Below are 25,584 nucleotides of genomic sequence, written 5' to 3' on the forward strand. Positions count from 1 at the left end.
TCCACGGAGCAAAGCTATCAAACTGACAGTGAAATTGCTCACTGGACTGAATCCGGCCCGTTCTGTCCAGTTAAAAGCGTTTTCTCTTAAAACTGTCTTTGTAAAGTCCTGTCATATTCATGGTCTAAAGTGGGTTAAAGGAATTGGAAAACTGTCTCATAGAAGCTTCCGCCATTGGTCACAGGAGTCAAGGGGCCAGACAGTGGAGGAAAAGAAAACCACAGAGCAGGTGCTCTCATTACGCTGTCAAAAATGAGTCGGAAGCAAAAACACATCTTCTCCTCCTCCGATGGCCTCGTATAAATACTCCTTTCTGCTACTAGATGAAATGTTGGACTCATTTCCCCTAGAGGAAATGAAGGTGTATATCAGAAATATAATCTACTTTAAAATTCGCACTAATGATCCTATTTCAAAGAACTCTGCTGGATGTACAGCCATTCGTGTAGCCCACCACGTTTCTTTGTGGTGCTTGTCCTGTGTGGAAGATGTAAATCTCGGACGCGCTGCCTGTTTTCAAGGGCTTTCTAAAGCAGTGTGATTAACAGTCCTTGGCCTGCTGCTTTCGGCTTTTACTAGGTATTTGTAGCTAGATGCGATTGTGGTATTTAAAGGAGCTCGATTCTGTGTGGGATGCATGAGGGGTCCTTTCCTCCCATTACCCTGTGAATAAACTCAAGCGGGCCCCTTGGCAGCCACCCTCCTAAAGCAGTCACCTCACCAGCCCAGTGTTGTGGCTTTGTAGCACACACACCCTGTATCCACCGTCTTCTAGAACACTGTAATGCCGTCAGGCTGGTCCAGAAAAGGCTTAAATGTCACATTTCCTTCAGTTGCATTTGTTGCACCATCATGCAATCTTGCTGTGTATTATTTATAGTGGCGGTAGACTCCGAGGAGTAGAGAATACTTGGGTCTTGGATCATGGACCATTTCATCCTCAGACTTGTTAGGAGTTCATTTCTTGGTCTTGAGACCAGTGTTTTTTAGTTACGTATGCAACTGCCTTTATTACACCTGGTTATCACAATTCAATTCTCAGGTGTTGCAGAAAAATCTACCTCTTTCAGACTGTAGATGGAAATAACTGTGAAAAACAAATGCAGAGATCTTCTAGTTTGTGCTAAACACACGGCTTTATTTTTACAGCCCACGTCTTTCATGAGGATACGAATTGTTCAGAGGCAGTCTTGTTTTGCTTTTCAGAGACATTTTGTAGAGATTTTTCACTAATGTGAATCTGATTTTATCTACTCAATTCTGTATAGATTAAGTAAATATGTATGATAAATTTACCAGTTTGTGTGTATTTTGTTGCACATGTGACCTTAGCTGTGTTAACCACCCCAAGGACCGCTGTAGATGGTTGGTTTCTCCGGCCTTGGAAAGGATGGAGCAGCAGCTCAACCCCTGGGGCTGGGCGGCCGAAGACTCCTTTTATGTAGCCAGACCTCTGTGCCTATGTTTTTTTCTTTTTTTAGAAAAAAAGACTTAAACTTAAGTTCAGCTGCTGTCAAACCTTAAAAAACAAAAAAAAAAGACTCTGCATTTCCACAAGTCTTGGCTTTTCCTAGCACATCCATTTGAATAGCAAGAGAATTAGGTATATTATAGAGGTAAATAGGGAATGATCTAATTTGAAGATGAGCAAAAAGTATTTAAGCACATACAATCAAATATAAGAGGGACCAGCCAACTTTACTTTAGACTTAATGGGCTACACGGTTTTTGTTGTCAATTTTTGATCTGCTAAAATTAAAAACTATTCCTAGCTGGCAGCTCCTACAAAATAGGTTGAGGGGCCAACCTGGTTTTATCCCCTTGGCTGACCCCTGCTGTATAAGCAAACAAGCTTGCGGGGGCGGGGGGGGGGATGTGTAAGATATGGTAGTTCCAAATCTAACTTCTCCCCCCCCCATCTTTGGATCAGGACACTCTCGTGCACCCTGGAAAGTCAGTTTCCACATACACACGTACCAGCTTTCTCAAGGGACGCACATGGACAACACATTCATACTCTCCTACCCGGGTTCTAAAAGAAGAAAACCGAATTTATTTTAAAACTTTATTTCTGCAAAGCCAATCAACAAATGTTGGAGGGAAAAAGTGTAAAAGTTATTCTTGCATATTTGGGAACAGCAAGCACTTAGTTTGAGAAAACAAGGACTTAAAATAGTTGAATCAAAGGCAGTACCCTGCTACTTGTATTTTAAAACAACGGTGATGTTCTCTCTCAACATTCCTTTCTTCCCTAAAAGCTACAATATGATACAGTACGCAATAGCTCACTTGAAAGTGCTAGAATCAGAAGGTAAAGAACGCCCTATGCCATCCCACTTAACATTTCCTACTATACAATGCCTTTTTGGCGCTTGATAAACCAAGCATTCGTGTAGCATTACATACATTCAATAGAAACATTTCTTGTACTTTGGGTTTTAAGATCCTTGCCCCTCCAGTTCCGATGTTGTGACATCTGACTCTTCATCATTGTAAATATTTTCAGCCTGGAGAGGACAACCAAAAGGCACAGGTAAAACTCCCCATGGTTTTTACAAAATTTCCTAAAAACAGCATTTAAGTCCATCTAGATTTTAGGATTCACTGGTCAGCGTGTCTCTGTGTTGGGACATTTTTAGAGTAATTTACTTAGTAGTGTTCCCCCCAGTCTTGAATGAGGAAAACCCAGGGCCAGTGCTCTTTATTTGGCAGGGGAGCCCACCTACACACCGAGCTGCCCACGCACTGCTACTTTGTATTGTAAAAAGTGTTTTCCAAAAGCATTTCAAGCATCCCTGAGATGAAGCAATGGCCCTGCAGTTAATGAGAGGGTTAACACCACCTCAGAAACATCAGGTTCTTAGTACTCAGCATCCGAGAACTCGTGGCACTTTGCTTCATGCCCGTGACGCAGCAGACACTGGACCTACAGCAGTGACGCCAAGAGCCCAGCCGATGAAGCGGACGACAGTCACGCAAAGCAGAACAGAGGCTGTGCCCCCATCTGTGTGTAGACACAGATTTCTCCTGACCTGACAGGTGCACACTGAACTAAAGACTTGTTAAAATGGAGAAATGTCTTTTAAGATTATACACGGTACACCAAACTTAGAAAAGCAACAATCTATAACAAACATTTCAAATAGTCTGTTTCTTCTTTTTACTCAGGAAAAAGACTTTAGCTCACCATCTGCCATATCTGCATGATGTTATCCTCCGACACTGAGCAGATGACCCAAGGCTCATTGGGGTTCCAACTAAAATCTGAGATCTTGGCGGTGTGTCCTCCATGAATAAACTGTCAATAAGAATTTTAAAAAGCCTTTGTTTCATATTTTATGTTAGAAGTTTTTAGAGCGTCAGTCTTGCAACTGAGGTTTAAAAGGGAGGGGTTTTTTACAGGCTTAGTAATCTACCCCTCGCTTATTTTGCAAATTTCCAAACCCTCAAAAAAGGAGAAAGAACAGTACAGTCAATGTCTGGATACCCTTTGCCTACATTCCCCTGATACAAGTATGTTCACAGGTGCGTTTTCTTACACAGACATACCTAACTAAGCCCCCCCGCCCAAGTATTCGCCCCACATCACCCAAAAGTAAGGACATTTTCCTATACAACCACAATGCCATTTCCATACCTAATACATTTAACATTAATTTACCTTCATTATCAAATATATGTAGTTCGGTACAAATAGTTAAGGCAGTAAATTCCCTTAAAGTTCTCTTACAGACTCTCAAAACTGGCCCACCCGAGGAGTCTTCTGGTTCTTCGGTAGCCTCGGCCTGTTCTCCCTTCTCCCTCTTGCTAAAAGAAAGGCACACCTCCCAGCCACCCTCCATCTTTCCAAGGTGCATCACTCAAGGTGGGGATTCAAAAGCCAAGCCAACCCGGGTTCCAAAAGCAAAGCCCCACAAAGGCCAAGCAGAGGGCTTTGCTATGAAATGATGAATGGGGCAGAGACTCCTTCCCTACAAGACACAGCCTCATGGGCAGGCACTGGACTTTCCTTACCTCAGAATTAAGAATCAGAAGAAACCATTCTCACAGGGACAACATGAATATACGGTTTTGGACTGAGAAGTCACACTTCCTGACAAAAGTCTGATTGGACTCAGGCTGACAATTAGGTTACATGCAAGGTAACTATTTTACCTAATAATTTTTTTAGTTGAAAAATGATAGGAGAAAAACGGCTTTTTAGAATTGTGTTAAGGGGGACATAAGAGAAAATATGTTAAGACCACTGGCTTGGAATATATAAGGAGTCCTCAAATCAAGATATTGTTATACTAAAATTATAGTTAGCATCCAGTTTACCACAGTTAAGTGTCCCTTGATTTCAGGCTCTCTGGTGAAAGGAGCAAAATCCTAGTGGATCTCCTCAAGGACCATAAAACTGTTAAAGAACCATAATATACAGGGTACCCAAAAATAGCTGGAAACCTTGGAAACATGACAAGTACAAAAATCAGTCACAAAAGACCACCATTACATTTCTATGAACTATCTAGAATAGGCAAATCTAGAGACACAAAGTAGATCACTGGTTGCCAGGAGCTGAGGAAAGGAGCAGACTGGGAGGTGATAAAGAGTAGAGTTCCTTTTTAAGGGGAAGGAAATGTTCTAAAACTGACTCGTGGTGATGGCCAATTCTGTGAACAGACTAAAAACCATTGAATTATATCCTTTAAATAGGTGAACTGTATGGGATTTGAGTTATATCTCGAAGTTTTTACCAAAGTAAAATAAGTACAAAGAGCTGGATGAAAACAGCTGATACCAACACCTCAGCTAGAAAATACTTTAAAAACTACGAGGCCATGCATCACAGACAGACTTTTAAGATTAAGTCACTCAAAAAATCATAAATCATTTAGGTGCCGTCATCTGTCTGGGATAGTTTATTGAGAAATGCTCTTTCATCAGCAGTGCACAAAACATGCTGGCGTGTCTGCGTGTCATCACACCCTTGTCACTTTCTGGCCACTGCTGTTGGGCGTGGTAACACACAGGACAAGGAGTTAGGGGATCTAGGAGGTCTGTGCCACATGGGCTTTAGTGAGCATCTCCTGTATGTACGGCTCACCTTCAAGGGCTTTCTTTACCTTTTAAAACGTGGTGGGCAAAGCCCAAGTGTACCAAAAATTAGTACTGGCCTAAGAACTAAAAATACGTTACAGAGGAATGAGTATCTGCCAAACAACTGGTGGAGATGAATGTGGATTCTGAGTGAGGAAGAACCACTGCTAAGTCTGACCATGCTCAACAGGAAGGGGACCTGAAGCATACACTGAAGAACTCAGAAACAGGAAGGATGAGGACTGACAGGACAGACACACCACAGAAACCTTCAAAGGGCTGAGGAGATGCCGAGTGGTTCAATTAGGAGCAGGAGGGAGATGGTAGACACTTGGCACCAACAAGATCGAGAATGCTTTCATTTTCGGGGCAGGGAACTTAAAAATCAGGTCACTACAATATTTCTGTGCTGTTAGAAAATGTTAAGTATTGCTAACTGAATATCAATACCTAGCACCCCCCCCCCAAAAAAAAACCCCTCAGAAATACTACAAGTGGGAATCAGTGAGAAATTATACTATTTTCCAGGAGCCAAATGGTTCTTACTGAAATATTCATAAAAACCTACTGTGCTCTATTTGCTATTTTCAATAAACGTCAAAACCCAGTCAGAATAACCTTCAAGACCTCCAATTTGAAATCATCTCCAAGAGCTAGTATTTGAAGTTCTGACTCATTTTCCAAATTCATGGATCAATGACAAGTGGTCCAATCTGCGTATGACATTTCATCTTGCATAAGAAAGCCAATATATACCAGGAGTTCTGGAGGCCCATCTTCTGCGTCTTCTGCTGACTGTTCTTCTCCAATTTTGCTATCAAGAAAGAACATAATGCTGTCATTACTGAAATTCTTATAGACGGCATGAACGTTCACAAAACCAGCATCAGCCCACAAAGGGCATCTTAAAACACACACACTCTAGAAACAACTTATTTCTATACTACCATCAATGACAACTTCTATATTAATTACTGGTGGGACGGTGGGATGTTCACTTTCTAGAAATGATAAGAGCTGTTCATTAACTGAGGATGCAGCACAGAAATTGTTAATAATAAATATTAATTTAAAATTCATTATTTTTAACTGTGACTGTTTACTACACTGGATTTAAAAGGTGATATAAGCCAAGGAAAGGCTAAACTTTTTTCCTCTCTTAACAACTTCAATTTGTAGAATCTGCCAGCAGTCCCAGCAGTGAAATCACTCAGGTTACACACCAAACAAATATCAGCCTTGGTATCTAGCCCCAAGGTGGACTTTGCTAGTAAGAGTTGTTGAAAAAGCAACCAAAATGCACAACCTTCCAAGTGATACTTTAGTTTTCTTCCCATTAAACTCAAACCAAACACATGGGACTGCTAGACAATGATGTATATCCTCTGGTCAGGACCATTTTACTCTGTAATTTTATCCAATGTAATGTAATTTTAATAGTACATAAGTCATAAAAACGTTAAGAAACTTTACAATGCCTACAAATTTACTATTGGCACCTTTAGGGACAATTCAGCTGCCAGGGCATCAGACTTTCAAAGCTTGCTGCTTCACTTCATATAACCACTAGAGTTTTCAGTTTCTAATTTTTACTACTAAAATTGTTTTCAAATAAAATAGTGTATACTCAAATGTTTGCTTTAAAGATTCTCTATATTTCCAAGATTCGATCATGGCCAGAGTTTGTTCTATACGAACACAGAACATTAGATGTTCAGAAATTTTACCATACAAGCATTTTATTCTAATGTTTTATGTTCTATACACTGAAGGACCGGTCTACGGTCTCTGCCTTGGTTTTAATAAACTAAAAACTTAGTCTACTTCAAAGCAGTACATTTAAAATCAGTATTTAAAATAAATTATTTCTTGGTAATGATTTAAACTTAGAATAATGACATCTTAAAGGGAAGTTTATATACAAGTGAACATCTTTATTAATGGCTCTAAAGGCTCAGACAAAAAAAAAAGGAGTCTGAAATTCTTAGAATGGCAACTCTGAAATCAAGGTACTTTACAAAATTGGAAGGAACTCTAGAAAGAGCCGCAAAAGAACGTAAGCTCTGTTACAGCATGGCTTGTGCTTATCCCGTTCCCAAGTGTATCCCCAGCAGCTACACAGCCACAGCAGGAGCTCAGCTCCTCAAAATGAACCAATGAAAGCACAGAAGAGTAAATGATAGAAACACTCTAGGAGTGCAGGTATCATGTGAGCTCCAATGAGACATGAACAGCTAACATCTATATCCCTTTCTGTACCAACAGGGTTTTCAATACAATTATGTGGATCGTTAAGACCTATACATGCCCCCAACTTCATGCCTGAATAACAATAAAAACTCTCTTCGTATAAATTTATTTTGCATTCCATTTGCTGATTCACTTCTATTTTACAGAACAAAGACTCTTCAGGAAGGTACTTGAAAGTTGCTTTAATACTTGGCTTATGAAACTGGGGTCAGCAAACTACTCTCTACTTTATGAATTACATCATCTGTCAGATCAGCGTACTTAAGCCGTTTCTGGTCCCTGGACTCAGAGTTACCTTAAATCCCACACATTCAGGCGGCGATCGGTACCACTTGAAGCCAGAATTGTTTCGTTATGTGGAGACCAGTGGACCTAGCAACACAGATTTGAAAGTGTGAAGTATCATCTGTTCCTACGTTTGTGGGTATTATTCTAATCCTGGAGACTTTTCCATCTTCTGTTCCGTATCCTCTCCTTGTCCTATCCTTTCAAGTGCTCTTAAACGGCCCATCTCCTCAGCCCGCTCTCCAGGAAGGTCACACCCCAATACAGGGGAAGCTTGGCCAGGAATCCCCATAAAGTTATTCAGACCCGTAACTATCCCAGAAGCTTTTCAACATTTCAATGAAATGTATCTTAAACCTATGCAATGTGAAACCACATACAAGGTGTTTTTTTTTTTTCCCACTAGAGGACCCACGCACACTGGACACTTTAAAGAATCCTTGGATTTCACTTTTTGAACTGATCCTGTTTTGCGAGACATTTTCTACTTCTAAAGTCATAATCTCACAGAGCTCCAAGTTACTTCCCACTAGTTAACTTATACAGAAGAGGAACTTAAAAAAAAAAAAAAAAAAACCCATAGCATGCCTGCTATAAAAGCAAAAAGATTTTAAATTTCCCCCATCAACAAGTTACTAAAAACCTGACAGACACACCAGAAAACCACCACATACCTGGAAAATTTCATCTTTATGAGATTCAAAGGTATGGAGTTTTAACTTTAAATTACGCAGATCCCATAAAGCTACAGTCTGAAGAAAAATAACAAATGAAAAGTTCATTTGTGCACTTTATGTAAGAATTTTAGAATATCTCACTGTAGCATAAGAAAACTGGATTCATAAACACCAAATATACAAAAACTTAAGAGACCTTATCTGCAGAGCCAGTTGCGAGAATAAACTCGCTGTAGGGGTTGAATGACAGGCAGTTGACCTCGGCAGTGTGTGCATCCACCAGGTGGCTTGGCTTGGAGGTGGTATTGGACCTGGTGTCCCATCTAAAACAGAAAGGCACAAGGCACACAGCACAAGACGAAGCCACCCGCCCCTCCCTAGCTTCTCACACCTGTTTCCATGTCCGCACCACTCCACACCCGCTGATCTCTGCCATGCTCGCCCCCCTTCACAGACACCCCAGCCACATACAAAGCTGCCAATTCGGATTTCCAACCACTGAGTGACATATTCTAAACCTACAGAAAATTAATTAGGGCTATCATTTCCAGTTTCTTGTTTATTAGACTCCTGTCTTAATACCAACTCTTCCAAGCATACACCAACCACTACATATAGAATAATGTAACAATTTGATACCTACAACATAGCCTTGTCAAATTTTACTATTTGGCCACATTTGCTTCAGATAGGAGTTTCTTTATGAAACAAAACACATTATAGGTGGCTGAATGCAGCCCTGTGGCCATGACCTCATATAATCATTCTTAGCCCTCATCTTCAAAGTCACCATGACACCGATTTTGACATTTACCACTACCAAGCATGTTTCTTCATATTTACTTATCTGTTTTCTTTTTTCCAGTAAAAAATGGTGCTCATTTATATAACACCGTAACTTTTATGCAAAAAAGCCATTATACATGTATGGTTTCTTGTATGTCAATTATACTTCACTGAAGTTTTTAAGGCCAGTATAGAACTTAAAAAAATCAAACCACAGGCCACCACAATCACTGATGGTCATTCAGGACACCCATATAGCAAGACCCCACTGAAGCTTCCACCTTACATCATAAGTTTCTGATCATCAGCAACGGATCCAAATAAGGACTCGTGTAGCAGATGCCAGGCCACATCCTCTACAACAGCCGAGTGGCCAGTGAAGATGGCTTTAGCATCCACAATCTTGCCTTCCTTTGGTCCTGCATTTATATCCCACAGACAGACAGTCTAAAGAAGGAAAAAGCAAACAATCTTCATTAAAAAATTATTTAACTAGGGGCACCTGGCTGGCTCAGTCGGAAGAGCATGATCTCGGGGTCGTGAGTTTGGGCCCCATGCTGGGTGTAGAGATTACTTACATAAACAAACTCAAAAAAATTATCTAACCACATAAAAGGTAGAAATAAACACAAGAGAGAAGAAACATAAACAAAAGTGAAGCTTCTAAAACAGAAGAGTATATATGCTTGTAGCATTCATCATCTGAGATGCAGAGGGCAAGGAAAGGATACGATAATGGGGACGGGGAAACCAAGCACGATGGCAGGCAAAAGACATTCAGGTTCGCGTTTCTACCGACATACCTTCAGTCCAGTATCTAAAGTTCATCTAGATTGCACAACGCAACACTGAGAGCCCAACATTCAGTATCTACTGAACAGGTATTTGTGTCCTAAAAATTCACACAGGGTTGGGAGACTGGAAATTAAAACTAAAACATGCTTCTTAAACAGCAAAAATATTTGGATAAGTCTTTCACTTCACAGTAGAAGCCACTACAAACATTAGGAAGTGGGACAGGTGAATAACCCAGAAACCCCAACTAGGCTATTTTGAGAGGCCAAAGCTTAAGGGCCTGAGGACAGATTCCCACAGCGCGCTCCTCAAAACATCAGCAGAACCCAAGGAGAGGCCATGGGCCTTCCCCAGGCCTCAAAGATCACAGATCAGCAGGCTCTGGGACCTGGGCCTTCAAATGACAATCATCACAAAGTTAAGAGGAAAGTTTTTATGAAAAAATATTGCAAGCTATCAGGGCGCCTGGGTGGCTCAGTCGGTTGAGCGTCTGCCTTCGGCTCGGGTCATGATCCCAGGGTCCTGGGATCCGGTCCCGCATCGGGCTCCCTGCTCGGCGGGGAGCTTGCTTCTCCCTCTCCCTCTGCCTGCCTCTCTGCCTACTTGTGCTATCTCTCTGTCAAATAAATAAATAAAATCTTTTAAAAAAATATTGCAAGCTATAAGGCAATGATTATCATCCAAACGGTTTAAAATAAAAGGTAATTCCATTAAGGTACATTTCCTGCAGTAATTCCACTGACACTGGTATGGGGTTCATCACTTTGAAAATCACGCTCTTATCTGAGTTTCTATAACAAAGCTATTTCCCAGTAATAGCTATTTCCCCAGTAACAAAAAAACTAGTTTTACGTAATACACACAGTCTTTGTTGATACACACTCAGACACACAATTTACAAGCACTGAAGAGAAAGGAACATGTAGAGCTCTTGTCATCCTCCCCTGCTCGTTTCAGAAGGATCCTGGGAAGATTAGCAAGATGCCTGGCACATGCAGAGCCCTTGGAAAACAGTCAGCTATTATTATAACTAGCAACTCCCAGCCTGGTGTCTTCAAAATGCACTAGTAATTAAGTTACTAAGCATAACTCATCCTCCCTGTTTCAGGGACTCAACCACGCCCACTTTGAGGCAAGTGGAGGAAAGCTTCCTTTCGGAGAACTAAGGAAGACCCTTGCTTCCCAGCCTCTCTTGTGGCTGGGACATGATGTTGGCTCCATCAGTCTGACCGTGATTTTGAACTGTGAACATCAACAGGGAAATCTGTTCTCATGACTGCGAGTGTGTGTGGGGGGGGGTGCACAGTGGAGAGTAACATCCACTGGTTTCTTCTCTGTGTTTTAGGCCATTTTCCAGCCAGCACAGCAATTCTGTAAGCTACTCTGCCCAATGCCCCTCTGATAAATTCCTTTTCTGTTTGTATCAGCCAGAGTTGGTTTTGGTTGCTTGCAGCTAAAGATTCTTAACTGGGCCAATTATCTACTTTCAATATTTAAAAAAGCATAACAAATTGTGACCAGTAGAAATATAAAGAAAGTCTGTGACGGGACAGGCCCTGTTCTAGGCAGGAGGATATACTGAGGAAGAAGGTAAAGAACCTGAAGCCAAGTTACAACAACTTTCAAAAGCTCCAGAAGTCTACTCTCAGCTCTGGGCTGGTGTTATAGCAAACATGTTTTGCTTACAGTATGGGATCCATGAAGGAAGGTATGGAGCTGTAGGTGGCAAGAATGCTACAAACATTGATCTACAATAAATTAACAAAATCACTTTGCATTTGTGTGGTACTTTTGTTAAAATACTTGTATTAAGGATGCCAAGATAACTCAATAGGGAAAGGTTAGTCTTCTCAACAAATGGTGCTAAAAAAACTAGATAACCGGGGCGCCTGGGTGGCTCAGTTGGTTAAGCGACTGCCTTCGGCTCAGGTCATGATCCTGGAGTCCCGGGATCGAGTCCCACATCGGGCTCCCTGCTCGGCGGGGAGTTGCTTCTCCCTCTGACCCTCCTCCCTCTCATGCTCTCTGTCTCTCATTGTCTCTCTCGCAAATAAATAAAATCTTAAAAAATAAAATAAAATAAAATAAAATAAAATAAATAAAAAACTAGATAACCACATGTGGGGAATGAACTTGAACCCCTACCTCACACCATATACAAAAATTAACTCAAAATGAATAAAAGACCTAAATGTAAGAGCTAAAGTTGTGCAATTCTTAGAAGAAAACATAGATGTAAAAATCTTTGTGATGTTGGATTATGTAATGGTTTCTTATATATGATATCAAAAGCACAAGTGACAAAAGAAAAACTACATAAACTAGACTCAAAATTCAACTTTTGGGCTTTGGAGGACATCACCAGAAGAGTGAAAAGACAACCCACAGAGTGGGAGAAAATCTTTTGAAATCCTATCTGATAAAAGACTTATATCCAGAATATATAAAGAACTCTTACAATGCAATAAAAAAACAAAATTTAAAAACAGACAAGGGATTTGAATATTTTTCCAAAGGTCTATAAATAGCCAATAAACACATAAAAATATACTCAACATCATTAGTCATCATCACCACAAGGAGACAAATCACTCCACCCCCACCAGGACAGCTATAATAAAAAAGACGGACAACAACAAGTGCTGACGAAGAAGTGGAGAAACTGGAAGCCTGGGGTACACATTGCTGGTGGGAATGTGAAGTGGTGCAGCTGCCTTGGAAAAGCTTGGCAGTTTTTCAAAAAGTTAAACATAGAGTTACCATATGACCCAGTATTTCCATTCCTAGGTAATTACCCAAGAGAAATGAAAACCTACATCCACACAAAAACTTATACAAAAATGTTCATCATACAGCAACATCATTCAAAATAGTCCCAAAGTGTTTTAAAAAAAAAAAAAAAAGGAAAAAGCCCCAAGTAGGAACAACCCAAATGTCCATCAACTGACAAAGAATCACTTCTGGCATATCCATATAATGGATTATTCAGTCATAAAAAGGAGTGACATACTGACCTATGTTTCAACATGGTTGAAAAACTTACACTAAATGAAAAGAAGCCAGACAGAAAAAAAGCACGTATGATTCCATTTATATGAATTATCAAGAAGAGACAAATCTACACAGATAGAAAGTAAATTAGTGGTTGCCAGGAGCTGGGGGAAGTGGGGAGTGACTGCTTAATGGGTATGGAGTTTCTTTTTCTGACATTTGATGAAAATGTTTCAGAAGAACTTTTTTTTAAAGATTTTATTTACCTATGAGAGAGAGAGAGAGAGAAAGCACAAGCAGGGGGAACAGCAGGCAGATCCCTGCTGAGCAAGGAGCCCGACGCGGGGCTTGATCCCAGGACCCCAGGATCATGACCTGGGCCGAAGGCAGACGCTCAACAGACTGAACCACCCAGACGCCCCTGATGAAAATGTTTCAGGACTAGATAGTAGTGATGACTACACAACTCTGTGAATATACTAAAACCAATGAAATAATAAACTAAAATGTAATTTCTGTTTATCAGGTCTCACAAACACTTCATAGTTTCCATTACAAAGATACTTTGAAATAATGGGACACCTTTTGCCCACCTTCCCTGCTTCAAAAGAGCTCTGTGGAATTCTAAGGCTCCAACAGGGCAGTATGATAACCATTGCTCTAAATCCTGTGAAAATGTTATCACAGTAATCAGGAGTATTATCTCAGAAAACGTTTCTCAACAATACAGCGCTCCTTCAGCGCACAGCTCTCCACCACAGTCTTAAGTACATGAGATTAGAAAGAATAAGTCTCTCACATGATCGTCCGATGCACTGAGGAGATGTCCACTCAAATTTGAATTCCAGGAAAGACCATAGCCTTCCTTTTGGTGGCCTCTTAACCTAAGATCAGGATTACATTCTCCACTTGGGTCTAAAAAAGAAAAGAAATACATTAACTACTAAGTGGTTTTCTGTTCATCAGAACTAGTAAAAGCAATCCTCACTCCTCACTGAATGAGCCGTAACATTCACTACAATGCATGAAGCATCACCTACAAACTATGACTTAGGACTTGGTCGGACCCACAGCCACCCGGAAAAGCTGTTCTCTGTGCTTCATTTCAAATACTCAATGCAAACCAAGTCTCAAGATCATAAAGTGAGAGTTCTTTGCAAAACCTAGTACTAGCTCCAACACAAAATACTGAAAACTACAGCTATACCTTCAAATTTGAGTGGTGGCAACCTGCCCCATCCCCGGATCAATTTTTTTTTCAAACAGGTTTGTGAGGAAAGAGTTAACACAGCAGGTCTGGTTGCTCAGTCCTTGCATGTCTCCAGGGTAGCCCGCAACCATGACTGACCCTTAGCCAACCCCTAGGAATGTGACCCTCACAAAATTCTTCATGTCGCCGACTGATGAAGCCGTGTATGCCCAGAGCAGTGAGGCGTGCTGTAGCAGCTCGTCAAGACTTGCAGGATTGTTTAGCAAGATTCATGATGTATCTGGCTTCACTGTTGGGGTCCTGAGTTGCCCTTACCATGGCTGGTCAGAGAACAGAATGTTCCTATGTGATCAGACCTCTATAAAAACACCAGATCCTGAGATTCAAATAGGCTTCCCTAAGCAGAGACATTGATCACAGGCCCCTTTGGTCTGCTGCTAGAGAAAAAGCACGTTCTACGTGGCTCTGGTGGGGAAGGACTCCGAAGCCTGTGCCTAACCTCTCTAGACTCTGCCTGATAGCTATCTTTTCCTCCTGCTTTTGCTCTGTAGCCTCTGCTGTAATAAACCCTAGCCAGGAGTATAACCTGTTGGGAGGTCCTGTTACATCAACTGAATTTTGAGGGTGGTGACGGGACCCCTGAAAGCATTTTTAAACCTTTAAAAATTATAGATTATACTAGTCTGAGTGATCTCAAAGCAATTATTTCAAATCAAGAAAAATGTTCAAGCAATGGCCTAATTTCATCACTACATACCTGGTTTAGCAGGGTGCTTTGTATAGTCAAAAACCAGCACATCAGAAGATGGTGTTTTTGTAGCAATGATGTGAGGATTCTGCGGCATGTAACGAGCACGGTTTACTTCTCCTTCATGGTTAATTTTAATTTCACATTCAATTTTTCCTGTTACAGAACCAAAGCCACCAAATTCTAATGTGAGAAAAAAGAAACACATACACTTATGATTAAAAATCACAAGTCATTTAGTGTAATCCACCCAACATATTTTAACCTGACAGAATACAACACAAATTAACTAGAGAACACAAAAATATGGGTTCATTTTTTTTTTTTTAAGATTTTATTTGTTTGAGACACAGCAAGAGAGGGAACACAAAAGCAGGGGGAGTGGGAGAGGGAGAAGCAGGCTTCCTGCGGAGCAGAGAGCCCAATGCGGGGCTCAATCCCAGGACCCTGAGATCATGACCTGAGCCACCCAGGCGCCCCAATGGGTTCACTTTCCACTTGGAATTAATTTATTCTCAAAGCCCATTTGAATTGGAAAATGTTGATAGCTATTTTATCCAAGTTAATTAATTGTTTCACCTTGGATTTAGAATAATTAAGAACTGGCCTCTTTCAGTTGTGAAGAGGATGTAATTATTCCCTAAAATCAGAAATCCATGCTAACTAACCCCCACCCAACCCTAAGACATAGACATACTGGTTCCACCGATATGGTGGATACCAAATTCAACTGCTAGTGGAGTGCCAAAGCTAAAACGAGGGGGCTAACCTCTCTACCTGGTGTGTAAATAAGACTACAGTGTTGAGGGGCGCCTGGGTGCCTCAGTCGTTAAGCATCTGCCTTCAACTCAGGTCATGATCCCAGGGTCCTGGGATCGAGCCCCACATCAGGCTCCCTGCTCAGCGGGAAGCCTGCCTGTCCCTCTCTCACTCCCCCTGCTTGTGTTCCCTCTCTTGCTGTGTCTCTGTCAAATAAATAAAATCTTAAAAAAAAACACTGGAGTGTTGAATAGTTATTAAAAAGGCCTTGGAAAAGCAACAAAATCACATAAAAAGTATAAGGAACTTCTGAGAAGCAGCAAGATAATAGCAGAAAGAATACAAGTAGAGAACATCTAAGCAGATAAGGACAAATAAGAACATCTTTTTTTGTGTTCATAGATTAAGAACTCGAATAGTTGCTAAAAAAAAAAAAAAGAACTCGAACAGCTGCTGACGCTTAAAAAGTTGGGAGGTTTCACACTGTAACTGTGTTATTTCTTCCTGACCTATATTGCTGCTTCTCTGCACATTCCTTTTTTGTTCCCCCTGTGTCTCAGGTTAGGGAACACTAACTCAAATGCCTAATGGAGCCAGGCAGGTAAAACAAGTAAAACAGACTAGCTGGGTTCTGGAGAAAACCAACTGAAAGCAGCAAACCATTTCTCAGTTTCAGCCAGCTCTTGCTATATGGGAATGCTTAATGAACACTGGCTCCCATGGTTTAATATTGGCATTCAGCCATTCTTCTCTGTGGCAAACGTAGCTTACACAACCATATACACAATCACCTCTCTCCCTCTCAGCACAGTCCCTTTCCATCATGTCAATGGGAGAAATTTGGCCCAGCCTTTCTAGGACTGCCACTCATTCTGAGACTCTGCTCCAAACCTGCCCCGACTTTGCTCTTTCAACCTACCACCCAACCCTCCACACCCCCCCCCACCGTGGACTCCAAGGGCTCTAACATTTCTAATATAAAGACACTCAAGTTCCCTAATTCCTTTACTTAAAACAACCTGAACAGCTCTCCTCTTAAAAAAAAAAAAAAAAAAAAAAAAAATGGATTTCCAGGTAAGATTTACTTTCAACACAGGGCCTTGTTTTCTCAAATTCAAAAGTATGAAAATAAAAACCACTATTTTGGGGCGCCTGGGTGGCTCAGTCGTTAAGCGTCCGCCTTCGGCTCAGGTCATGGTCCCAGGGTCCTGGGATCAAGCCCCACATTGGGCTCCCTGCTCAGCAGGAAGCCTGCTTCTCCCTCTCCCACTCCCCCTGCTTGTGTTCCCTCTCTCACTGTGTCTCTCTGTCAAATAAATAAAATCTTAAAAAAAAAAATTTTAAAAACCCCACCATCTTAATAATAGTATGCATTAAAAAAATACCGTAACTGAAAATAAAAAGAGATGTTAACCGTGGATTATTTCAGTCACTTGTTGGAATGTAATATACTGAACAAGTAACTTCAGTAACTTAATACATCCATAAATTATGCACAAATTCCTAAGCCAAACGTCCAATAAATATATACTTTAGGATTAAAAGCCACTAAAAATTTCTGATTACAGTATTTACAGAAATAATGCATAAGGTCGTAGGGAAATGGACTGTGAACTGTGGCAGTGACAAACAGATTAAATCATTTTGGAAAATAGTTTTATACTATTTTAAGCTGACAATGAATACACCATACGACTCAGCAATTCCACTCCACTAGATAAATTTTCCATGTGTACAAGCAGACATGGCAAGGATGTTCACTGAAGCACTGTTTATAAGAGCAAAATACCAAATAGATGCAATCCAACTGCTCCCCTGGTAGAAGAATGAATAAAGTAAGGTTTAATCACAATGGAACACTACACGGCAGTTAAAAAGAGAGAGACATCTACACGGTATACGCACATACACAAAACAGTACCCAAAGAAAAAAGCTGGGGAAAAAACCCCTTTATATATATTTACTATTGTATGAGTAATAAAAATACAAACAGTTAAAAAATGGCACACTAATTTCAGGACAATGATAGATTCTTCAAAGGGAGGCAAGTTAGGAAAGGGGTATGGGGTGGCAGGACTTTAGCTATAAAATAATGTTTTATTTTCAATAAGAAAAAAACTAAAGTAAATTCCTTAAAATGTTAAGATTAAACCTTTTAGGGCCGTGCAGACAGCACTAACCCAACAGGTCTGGTTGCTTAGCCCTCACAGCTCTGCGGGACACTGGGACCATGAATGCCCTTGGCCAAGTCCTAGGAACATGGACCTCAGAATGTTCTTAATGTCACTGATGGATTGATGATTTTGTGGTGTACACCTGGAGCAATGGACCATGCTGTACCAGTTTGTCAGGGCTGCTTTGCACAAATACCAAGATTGACGACATGCACCTGGTTTCATTACTGGGGTCCTAAGTTTCAGTTGTCTTAACTGGCTGCCAGCAGGATGTGCCTGTGAAAACAACCCCCCACAAAAGCCTCAGATCCTGACACTCAGATGGGTTTCCCTGGGCAGAAGAGAGATTCAGCACATGTCCCTGTTGTTTGCTGCCAGAGAGAAAGCACATCGTGTGCAGCCCTGGAAGAGACTTGTGCCAGACCTCCCTAGACTCCCTGATGTCTATCTTTTCCTTGCTGCTTTTGTTCTGTATTCTTTACTGTAACAAACTTTGGCCATGAGTATAATTTGCTATGAGTCTTGTGAGTCCTTCTAGCACAATGACCAACCTTGGGTGATGGTGGAAAGACCAAATCAGGGGAATGTATGTTTGACAGGAGAAAAAAGGAAGTCAACAGCTTCCATTAAAAAGCCACTATTAACTGGTACATATGCCTCCTGACTTTTTCCTATGCAAACCCAACACATATTATTACTTTTTACCAAAATGGGTACTATAATCATACAAAGGAGTTACTCAATTTATCTTGGACACCTTTCCATACTAGGGCATACAGATTTGCCTCATTGTGAGTCTGTGTAAAATTTCAGATTTATCGCATTCTTAGGAATTGCTGCACAGTAATTCATACCACAATGTGTTTAACCAATTTCCTATGAACTAACATCTGGGTTGCTAGGTTGATCTTAATTTTTCAATCCTGCAAATAATGCTGTGAAATCCTTATGCACATGTGTGCAAGTAGTTCTATGAGATAAACTCCTGAAAGTTAAACTGCTAGGCCAAAAAATATTAATAGAAAACGGTAATAACATATTCGGAAAGAAGGCACACTCCCTTAAACATCAATACTGGAATATATGGTATACCTACCACCCTTCTCACTGTCACAGTGGGAAGCATCAAACTGTGCATCATCGTTCGGAATATGGACTCGAGCAACCACGAGATGATTCTGCTCATCAGATGTGTGAGTCCCCAGCACCAGCCAATGAAGGGCATAATCCTTTCCTTCCGGTCTGTTTAGGAAAGAAAGTAAGTCACACTAACCCTATAAGACATCAGCTGCTAACAAATTCAGTCCATCACCAATCATACTCATAATCATTGACTTCTCACCTAAAAAATACCTTCCATTTTAATAAACTAGACATTTCTAATTTTCCAGTAAGAGGCAACAAGACAGAATGGAAAGTTTAAGCATTGAGCCAGAAAACTGGGTTCAAATCCTGGCTCAAATTAAAATTAACTACATGCAATTCTTTAAATCACAACTTCTTGGGGGCCCCAGTTTCTTCACCTAAAAAACAGGTTATGAGTGCAAAAGGCATGAAAACACTTTACTGATGTTCATGGTGCTTAAAGTTTATGAAATGGGGACTCTCAATTTTATGGGGGGAGGGGTATCTTTGTTAGCTTGCTTTATGGAACTTATTTTGAGGCTAAAGAACCTACTGATGCTTCTTGGCACCCTGGTCAAAACAGTGATTTTTTACATCTGTATCTATTAATGATGTTTTCCCATTTGTATTATCTAGAATAGCAATTTTCACCTGTGCTCCATGGTCCCACCTCAGTGAAGAGGGCCAAGACATAAGGTTCTGGGCCCCAACACCAGACAAGTTAGGCTATTTATCTGTTTCTAAAGTCCAACTGTACAAAGGATTCAATCGATTTTTTTTTTTTAAAGATTCCATTTATTTGACAGAGAGAGACACAGTGAGAGAAGGAACACAAGCAGAGGGAGTGGGTAAGGGAGAAGCAGGCTTCCCACCGAGCAGGGAGCCTGATGCGGGGCTCGATCCCAGGATCCCGGGATCATGCCCTGAGCCGAAGGCAGACGCTTAACGACTGAGCCACCCAGGTGCCCCAGGATTCAATCGATTTTAAAAAAGGCTTGAGGGTTGCTTCTACAAATGTTAATTTACTAATAACTAAAAAAAATTACAAGATGAAATTTTACCAAGATTTGGCTTAATGTAAAAAAGAACAATAAATACATACACAACTCCAAGAAGAGATTGCAGCAGCCATGGCTAAGCAATAGCAACTTGTCTGAAAAAAGACATGAGTCTTAGTCAATGTATGTTCAGGGGCCAAAAATAGGATATAGCTATCAAAACAGTTAACTCTATCTTAGATGAACTTATATGGGGAGGGGGGAGGCAATGCATGTGAGCACTCACCCACTTATTTTTCAATGAAAAAAACTTAGAAAATTAGGCTCTAAGCAATGTAGTTTAGGAGGACTGAGACAAAACAAAATCTTCGTAGCTCAAAATGAAAGGGAACTTAAACACATCTCATTAAAACCATTTGAAGAGAAATAGGAATGCTTGAGAGAAGGGAAGCACTGCAGAGCAATATTAAGGCTAACATAAAAAGGAAGGAAGGGACTTTTTAGGGGGTTAAACAGAAAAAATAGGACCTTTCTAAGGAGCAGGGTCCCAACATGGACTGGAGAATCTAAAAAATTCCTCAACTCTAAAATTCAATTCATATATCCCTGACACAATAATCATATAAGGATTTTTTTTTTACTGGAAATCCTTTCATCTCCATCATTAAAATACAAACTTATTTTCCTGAACCAATCAATATTACAATGTTTTCCTCCAATGCTGAATGCACCTAAGGCTGCAGAAGCACTAATGTTAAAAGACCTTGTCCAGGGGCGCCTGGGTGGCTCAGTTGTTGGGCGGCTGCCTTCGGCTCGGGTCATGATCCCAGGGTCCTGGGATCGAGTCCCGCATCGGGCTCCCTGCTCGACGGGGAGTCTGCTTCTCCGTCTCCCACCCCCCTGCTTGTGTTCCCTCTCTCGCTGTATCTCTCTCTGTCAAATAAATAAATAAAATCTTTAAAAAAAAAAAGACCTTATCCATTTTCAGTGCCAGCATCCTTTGATCACTTGGACTTCACTGCTAAGAAATTCATCTAACAATCACAGATTATCACAAGGTTATTCTCAGTAGCACTGTCTTAGTGGCGAAAGACCGATAACAACCTAAATATCCATCAATAAAGAACTGATGACATAATTTATAATATATTCATAAATGGAATTCTATGGAGCCCTTAAAACAAAAGAGCATATCTAAGCATGTTGATAAGAAAAAGTCTCCAATATAAACTACTAACTGTAAAGTCAAATGAGTAACTTGCTACCATAAAAAAAGATGGAGGAGAGGGCACCTGGGTGGCTCTGTTGGTTAAGCGTCTGACTCTTGGTTTCGGCTCAGGTCATGATCTCATGGGTCCTGGGATTGAGCCCCTTGTCGGCCCCCGCACTCAGCCAGGAGTCTGCTTAACTTTCTAAACTCTCTCCCTCGCCCTCTGCCCCTCCCCCTGCTCATGTGCACATGTGTCTCTCTCTTAAAAAAAAAAAAAAAAAAAAGATGGAGGATAGATATGTATACGTACTTATTTCTGGAAGGATGGGTAAAAAAAAAAAAAAAAAAAGCCAAAAATGACCCTCTGCTCTGGGTAATAAAACCAGGAGAATAGGGACATGGAAAGGGAACTTATATTTCACTCCATGCACTTTGTACCACCTGAATTTGAGTGATTACAAAGATTTTTAAGTAGAGAGTTAGTCTCAGTATGTTTAATAACAAATTATTTAATAAGAGATATGGAAAAATGAAATTACTTCTTAGAAACACCTAAATAAAAATTTTTACAAGGCAAATCCACTATGTGGACAATTACCTAACTCAGTTTAAGGACAAGAGTTCAGAAAGTGCAAGTAATTATTAGGAAGTATGTTGTATGTAGTATGTAGGTAGAAAGCAGGCCTTGGGGCACCTAGCCTAGGTGGCTCAGTCGTTAAGCATCTGCCTTCGGCTCAGGTCATGATCCCAGGGTCCTGGGATTGAGCTCCGCACTGGGCTCCCCGCTCAGCGGGAAGCCTGCTTCTCCCTTTCCCACTCCTCCTGCTTGTGTTCCCTCTCTTGCTGCCTCTATCTCTGTCAAATAAATAAATATTAAAATAAAAAAGAAGGCAGGCCTTATGAGGTTGACTAGGATCTAGCTCCTCAAAGACTCAGGGAGTTAAGAGTAGCCAACATTTCCAGTGTTCCATATAGTAACAAAACACAATCACAGTCCCTTCATATTCCAAATAGAACCCTGCAGAAGCACCACAAAGCCATCCTCAACATCCAAGAATGCAGGCTGGCTGGCATTTTCTTGCATTCCCAGAGCAACTGCACATCCCACAACCAGATCCCACTTCTTTGTATGCAAAGAACACCACGGAATACATAATTTAAGGTATTTTCTGTTAAGTTCTTAAGTGTTAATATAAAAGCAGTATGGGGGGAGGCTGGCTGGCTCAGTAGGTGGAGCATGCGACTCTTGATCTCAGAGTTGTAAGTTTGAGCCCCACGTGGGGTGTACAGATTATTTAAAAACAAAAATCTTTATCTGGGCTAAGAACTTACAAATTTATCATCTTTAAAATTGTTACACAAAACATATCATAGGTAACATTTTCAAAAGACATGAATAAGCAGTTTTCATTGGAATCCAAATAGAAAAACAATTACACTCTAATAAATTATTTCTGAATACAAAGGGGTGGGAATATCAGCATCAGTCACCACTTACTGTGTACTTACACCGTGCCAGCACTTTAACAGTGCATGATCTTATTTAATTCCCTCAAAAGTAGGCAGTCAGAACGGCCAGCACCTCCACTTACAGATCAGACAGCTTGGGGACAGAGACTAACCAACGTGCCCTAATTTAGCTACTAAGAAGCAGGGGGCAGGATTCAAACTCCAGTTTCTAACCTTAGAGTCCCACCCACCCCCGCTGTTTTCTACTGTTAGGGTAGGTCAAAAAGATCCAAAAGAATGTAAATTAAGCTGTTAAAGCTTTTAATTTACTTAAAGGAATGCACAGGGAGTCAAAAATACATGGTGTTCAAAATGAGAACCTGAATACCCTTAAGTATTTGATGCTCAAAATTGTTATGTCAGTGCTTAGAAGTCTCCATTATTTATTTCTTGGCTACTCTTCCTACATCTGTATATCTACACTGTGATTTTTGGGAACCCCAATGGAAGCCCCTACCTGTATGGAAGACAATGTTTGCATATAGAGAATCTGGCCATTGAAGGAGTAACCTTATATAAAATTAACTTGCTCTTATTTTCATTACTTGTCTCAAAATCCCCTTCCTAGTTTTGTTAATCCTCATTAAATTATATGCTCACAATACCTAAATTTAATAGTTTTAAAGTACATGGCCAAGTTCCTATTAGAAAAAGCACAAGTGCATGAGAAAGGTAGTCTAATACAGGGCTTGCCTCAACTCTGGGATACTCAGTTTGGGCTCAAAATCACATTCCAGGGGCGCCTGGGTGGCTCAGTTGGTTAAGCGACTGCCTTCAGCTCAGGTCATGATCCCAGGGTCCTGGGATCGAGCCCCGCATCGGGCTCCCTGCTCAGCCGGAAGCCTGCTTCTTCCTCTCCCACTCTCCCTGCTTGTGTTCCCTCTCACGCTGTCTCTCTCTCCCCGTCAATTAAATAAATAAAAAAATTTTTTTTTTTAAATCACATTCCACCACTTACAGGCTGTGTGATCTTGGGAATTTTACTTAACGTCTCCACCCCCGTTTCCACAACACAAGGATGATAAAAAGTAATCACAGTATAGTTCTGAGTATTAAACCAAACAAGGGGACACAAAACTGTTCACATGTGCCAGGCCCTATTTTAAGTGTTCAATAACACCAGCAATTATTACCAGGGAAATCTTAGAAATGGCTGAAAAGAACACTCTTAAGAAGACCAACAACAGCCTCAAAGTGTATTCCGCACTATTAGCCAGTAACATCTTTTCTTCGGTGAACTGTTGCTCAATTCTTTTCCCCTATGTCAATTAAAACCTATTCATATTGGGGTAGCTGATTACATGGATGTGCTCATTTCATAAAAATCCATCAAGCCATATACTTATGATTTGTGCACTTTTCCGTACATACCCTATTTTTCAATAAAGTTTTAAAGAAATCCATTAGTCTGGGGCCCCCCAAAATGCCACTCTTTATTTAAGCCCAAGAAATGTCAAATATGTCAGATGCTTCCCACGAATATCATTAATCACACTTTATCCCCACACTTACGTATCAGAAACCATCCCATAAATCACTTGTTTTGAAAATATAAATCACCTGCCACCTCATCCAAAGGCTAAACTGATTACACGCTCATGTTGTGTGTGTGAAATGCCGAAACTAGAAAATTAAGGACAATAGTTAAATCTATGCAAAGTAAAAGTTGCCAGAAACCCTTACTTAGTCACTTCAGGAAGCCACTGAACCGTAAGACTCGGCCACTGAAGAGCATGGGTCATAACCAGGTCATACAGAAACGGTGTATTCTTCTTCCAGATTTTATATTCTTCATTGATGACACGCTCCTCCACAGTATCTTCAAACACTGAAATTTGGAGAAAGCCCATACAATTAAGTGGCTGAGAGAAATCGAAATCAGAATCTGTACACAGATACTGGAGGTCACCTCGAGATGGCCACACCTAATCCACTCAGCTTTACCTCTAATTTGGACACGAACTAACTGCTCTTCCAGGATGTGGAGAGTATTTATTAACACCGGGAAGCTTATTTTTTGCACTTAGAAATCAATACCGCTTGCGTATACAGAATTGGGTAATTACACAGACAACGATTTTGTTTCGCCAGTTACAGCTGTTCGCACCTGTTCTAAGATGACGACCCATATGCACAGTGGCTCCACGACCCACCCGGAGAGACGAATCCACGTGTAGCAGAAACCCCTCGGCCCGCTCCCTCCATCCCCCACCAAGAGCGGCCTCCGCTCCCACGAAGCCCGCGTCAGCAGCCATAAACCGCCGTGTTCCAGAATCCCCCGGACAAGGGCCGCGACCTCGAAGCGGTCGACGCGCGCGCGTGGAAGGAGCAGCCGTGTCCGCTTTCCGGTGGCGGAGGCCGCCTCCGCCCGAGAGCCAAGGGCGCCGAAGGGAGCGCCGCCGCCGGAGGGGGGGAGGGGAATTGGGGGGGCGGAGGGGGAAGGGGGCCCAGCCCGCGGCCCCGCGCCCGGCTCCGGAAGTGCTCGGAGCCCTCCGCGCCGCGATCCCGTACCGAGTAGGCCCCTCGAGGCGCGCGCCTAGCCTCGCGCCCGGCCCCGCCCCCTGCTCCTCACGCCAATTCGCGCCTTTCGCCGGCGCGTGCCGCGGCCTCGCGCGCCCGCCGCCCCCCGCGGTCCCGGCGCGCGCCGCCCCGCAGGGCCTCTTACTCTCTTTACTCGCCATCTTGCGTCGGGTCGTTCGCCCCTCGCTGCCGCCTCGGACTCCCCTCGCTAGCCAACAGCCGCCCAACCGCAGGCGTTCCTGCCTCGCCCAGGCGCGTCACACTCTTCTAGCTCTCGAAACGTGAGCTCCGTCTTACAGCCTGGGTGCTCCCCAAACGCTGCGTCCTTCTCTCCTGCCTCCTCCCCGCTCGCGGGTACCGAGGTCTGAGGCGCTCTTCTCTCTCTCTCCAAACTTGGAACGAGACTTTTCAACCCGCGCCTCCCAGCCCGCCCAGGCAGCTGAGCGCAGGCGCATCCGCCCTGG

The 25,584-nt window shown here is 41.7% G+C and overlaps 2 protein-coding genes across 5 annotated transcripts in view; one reads left to right on the forward strand and one right to left on the reverse strand.

The window, feature by feature from the left end:
* TXLNG (taxilin gamma) overlaps positions 1 to 7,634 on the forward strand; it is a 72,148-nt gene extending 64,514 nt beyond the window's left edge. For 3 of the 4 annotated variants that reach the window (XM_064573810.1, XM_064573812.1, XM_064573813.1), the window contains one exon: positions 7,479 to 7,634. In XM_064573810.1, coding sequence (XP_064429880.1) covers positions 7,479 to 7,597 — 119 coding nt within the window. In that variant the 3' untranslated portion in view covers positions 7,598 to 7,634. Of the gene's footprint in view, positions 1 to 3,168; positions 3,307 to 7,478 lie in introns of those variants that run through there. The other variant, XM_064573811.1, reaches the window with a different exon arrangement.
* RBBP7 (RB binding protein 7, chromatin remodeling factor) lies at positions 2,052 to 25,584 on the reverse strand. Its single transcript, XM_045875337.2, has 12 exons — positions 25,266 to 25,584; positions 24,284 to 24,428; positions 18,855 to 19,000; positions 14,834 to 15,007; positions 13,666 to 13,781; positions 9,367 to 9,527; positions 8,491 to 8,617; positions 8,292 to 8,369; positions 7,628 to 7,704; positions 5,839 to 5,896; positions 3,188 to 3,298; positions 2,052 to 2,507 (listed from the first exon to the last, which is right to left on the reverse strand). Exons 1-12 carry the CDS (start codon positions 25,279 to 25,281, stop codon positions 2,439 to 2,441), a joined length of 1,278 nt encoding a protein of 425 aa, XP_045731293.1. The 5' UTR covers positions 25,282 to 25,584; the 3' UTR covers positions 2,052 to 2,438.

Source organism: Mirounga angustirostris, unplaced genomic scaffold (genome assembly GCF_029215605.1).
Source record: "Mirounga angustirostris isolate CCGP_5_RB_7025 unplaced genomic scaffold, mMirAng1.0.hap1 SCAF_11, whole genome shotgun sequence".
Lineage (NCBI taxonomy): Eukaryota > Metazoa > Chordata > Mammalia > Carnivora > Phocidae > Mirounga > Mirounga angustirostris.

Coding starts and splice junctions, on each gene's coding strand:
- RBBP7 (XM_045875337.2), bottom strand. Junction 8,618..9,366: donor GATGATCAGAAACTTATGAT/GTAAGGTGGAAG, acceptor TTTCTGTTTTAG/ATGGGACACCAGGTCCAATA. Junction 2,508..3,187: donor TCATGCAGATATGGCAGATG/GTGAGCTAAAGT, acceptor TGTCCTCTCCAG/GCTGAAAATATTTACAATGA.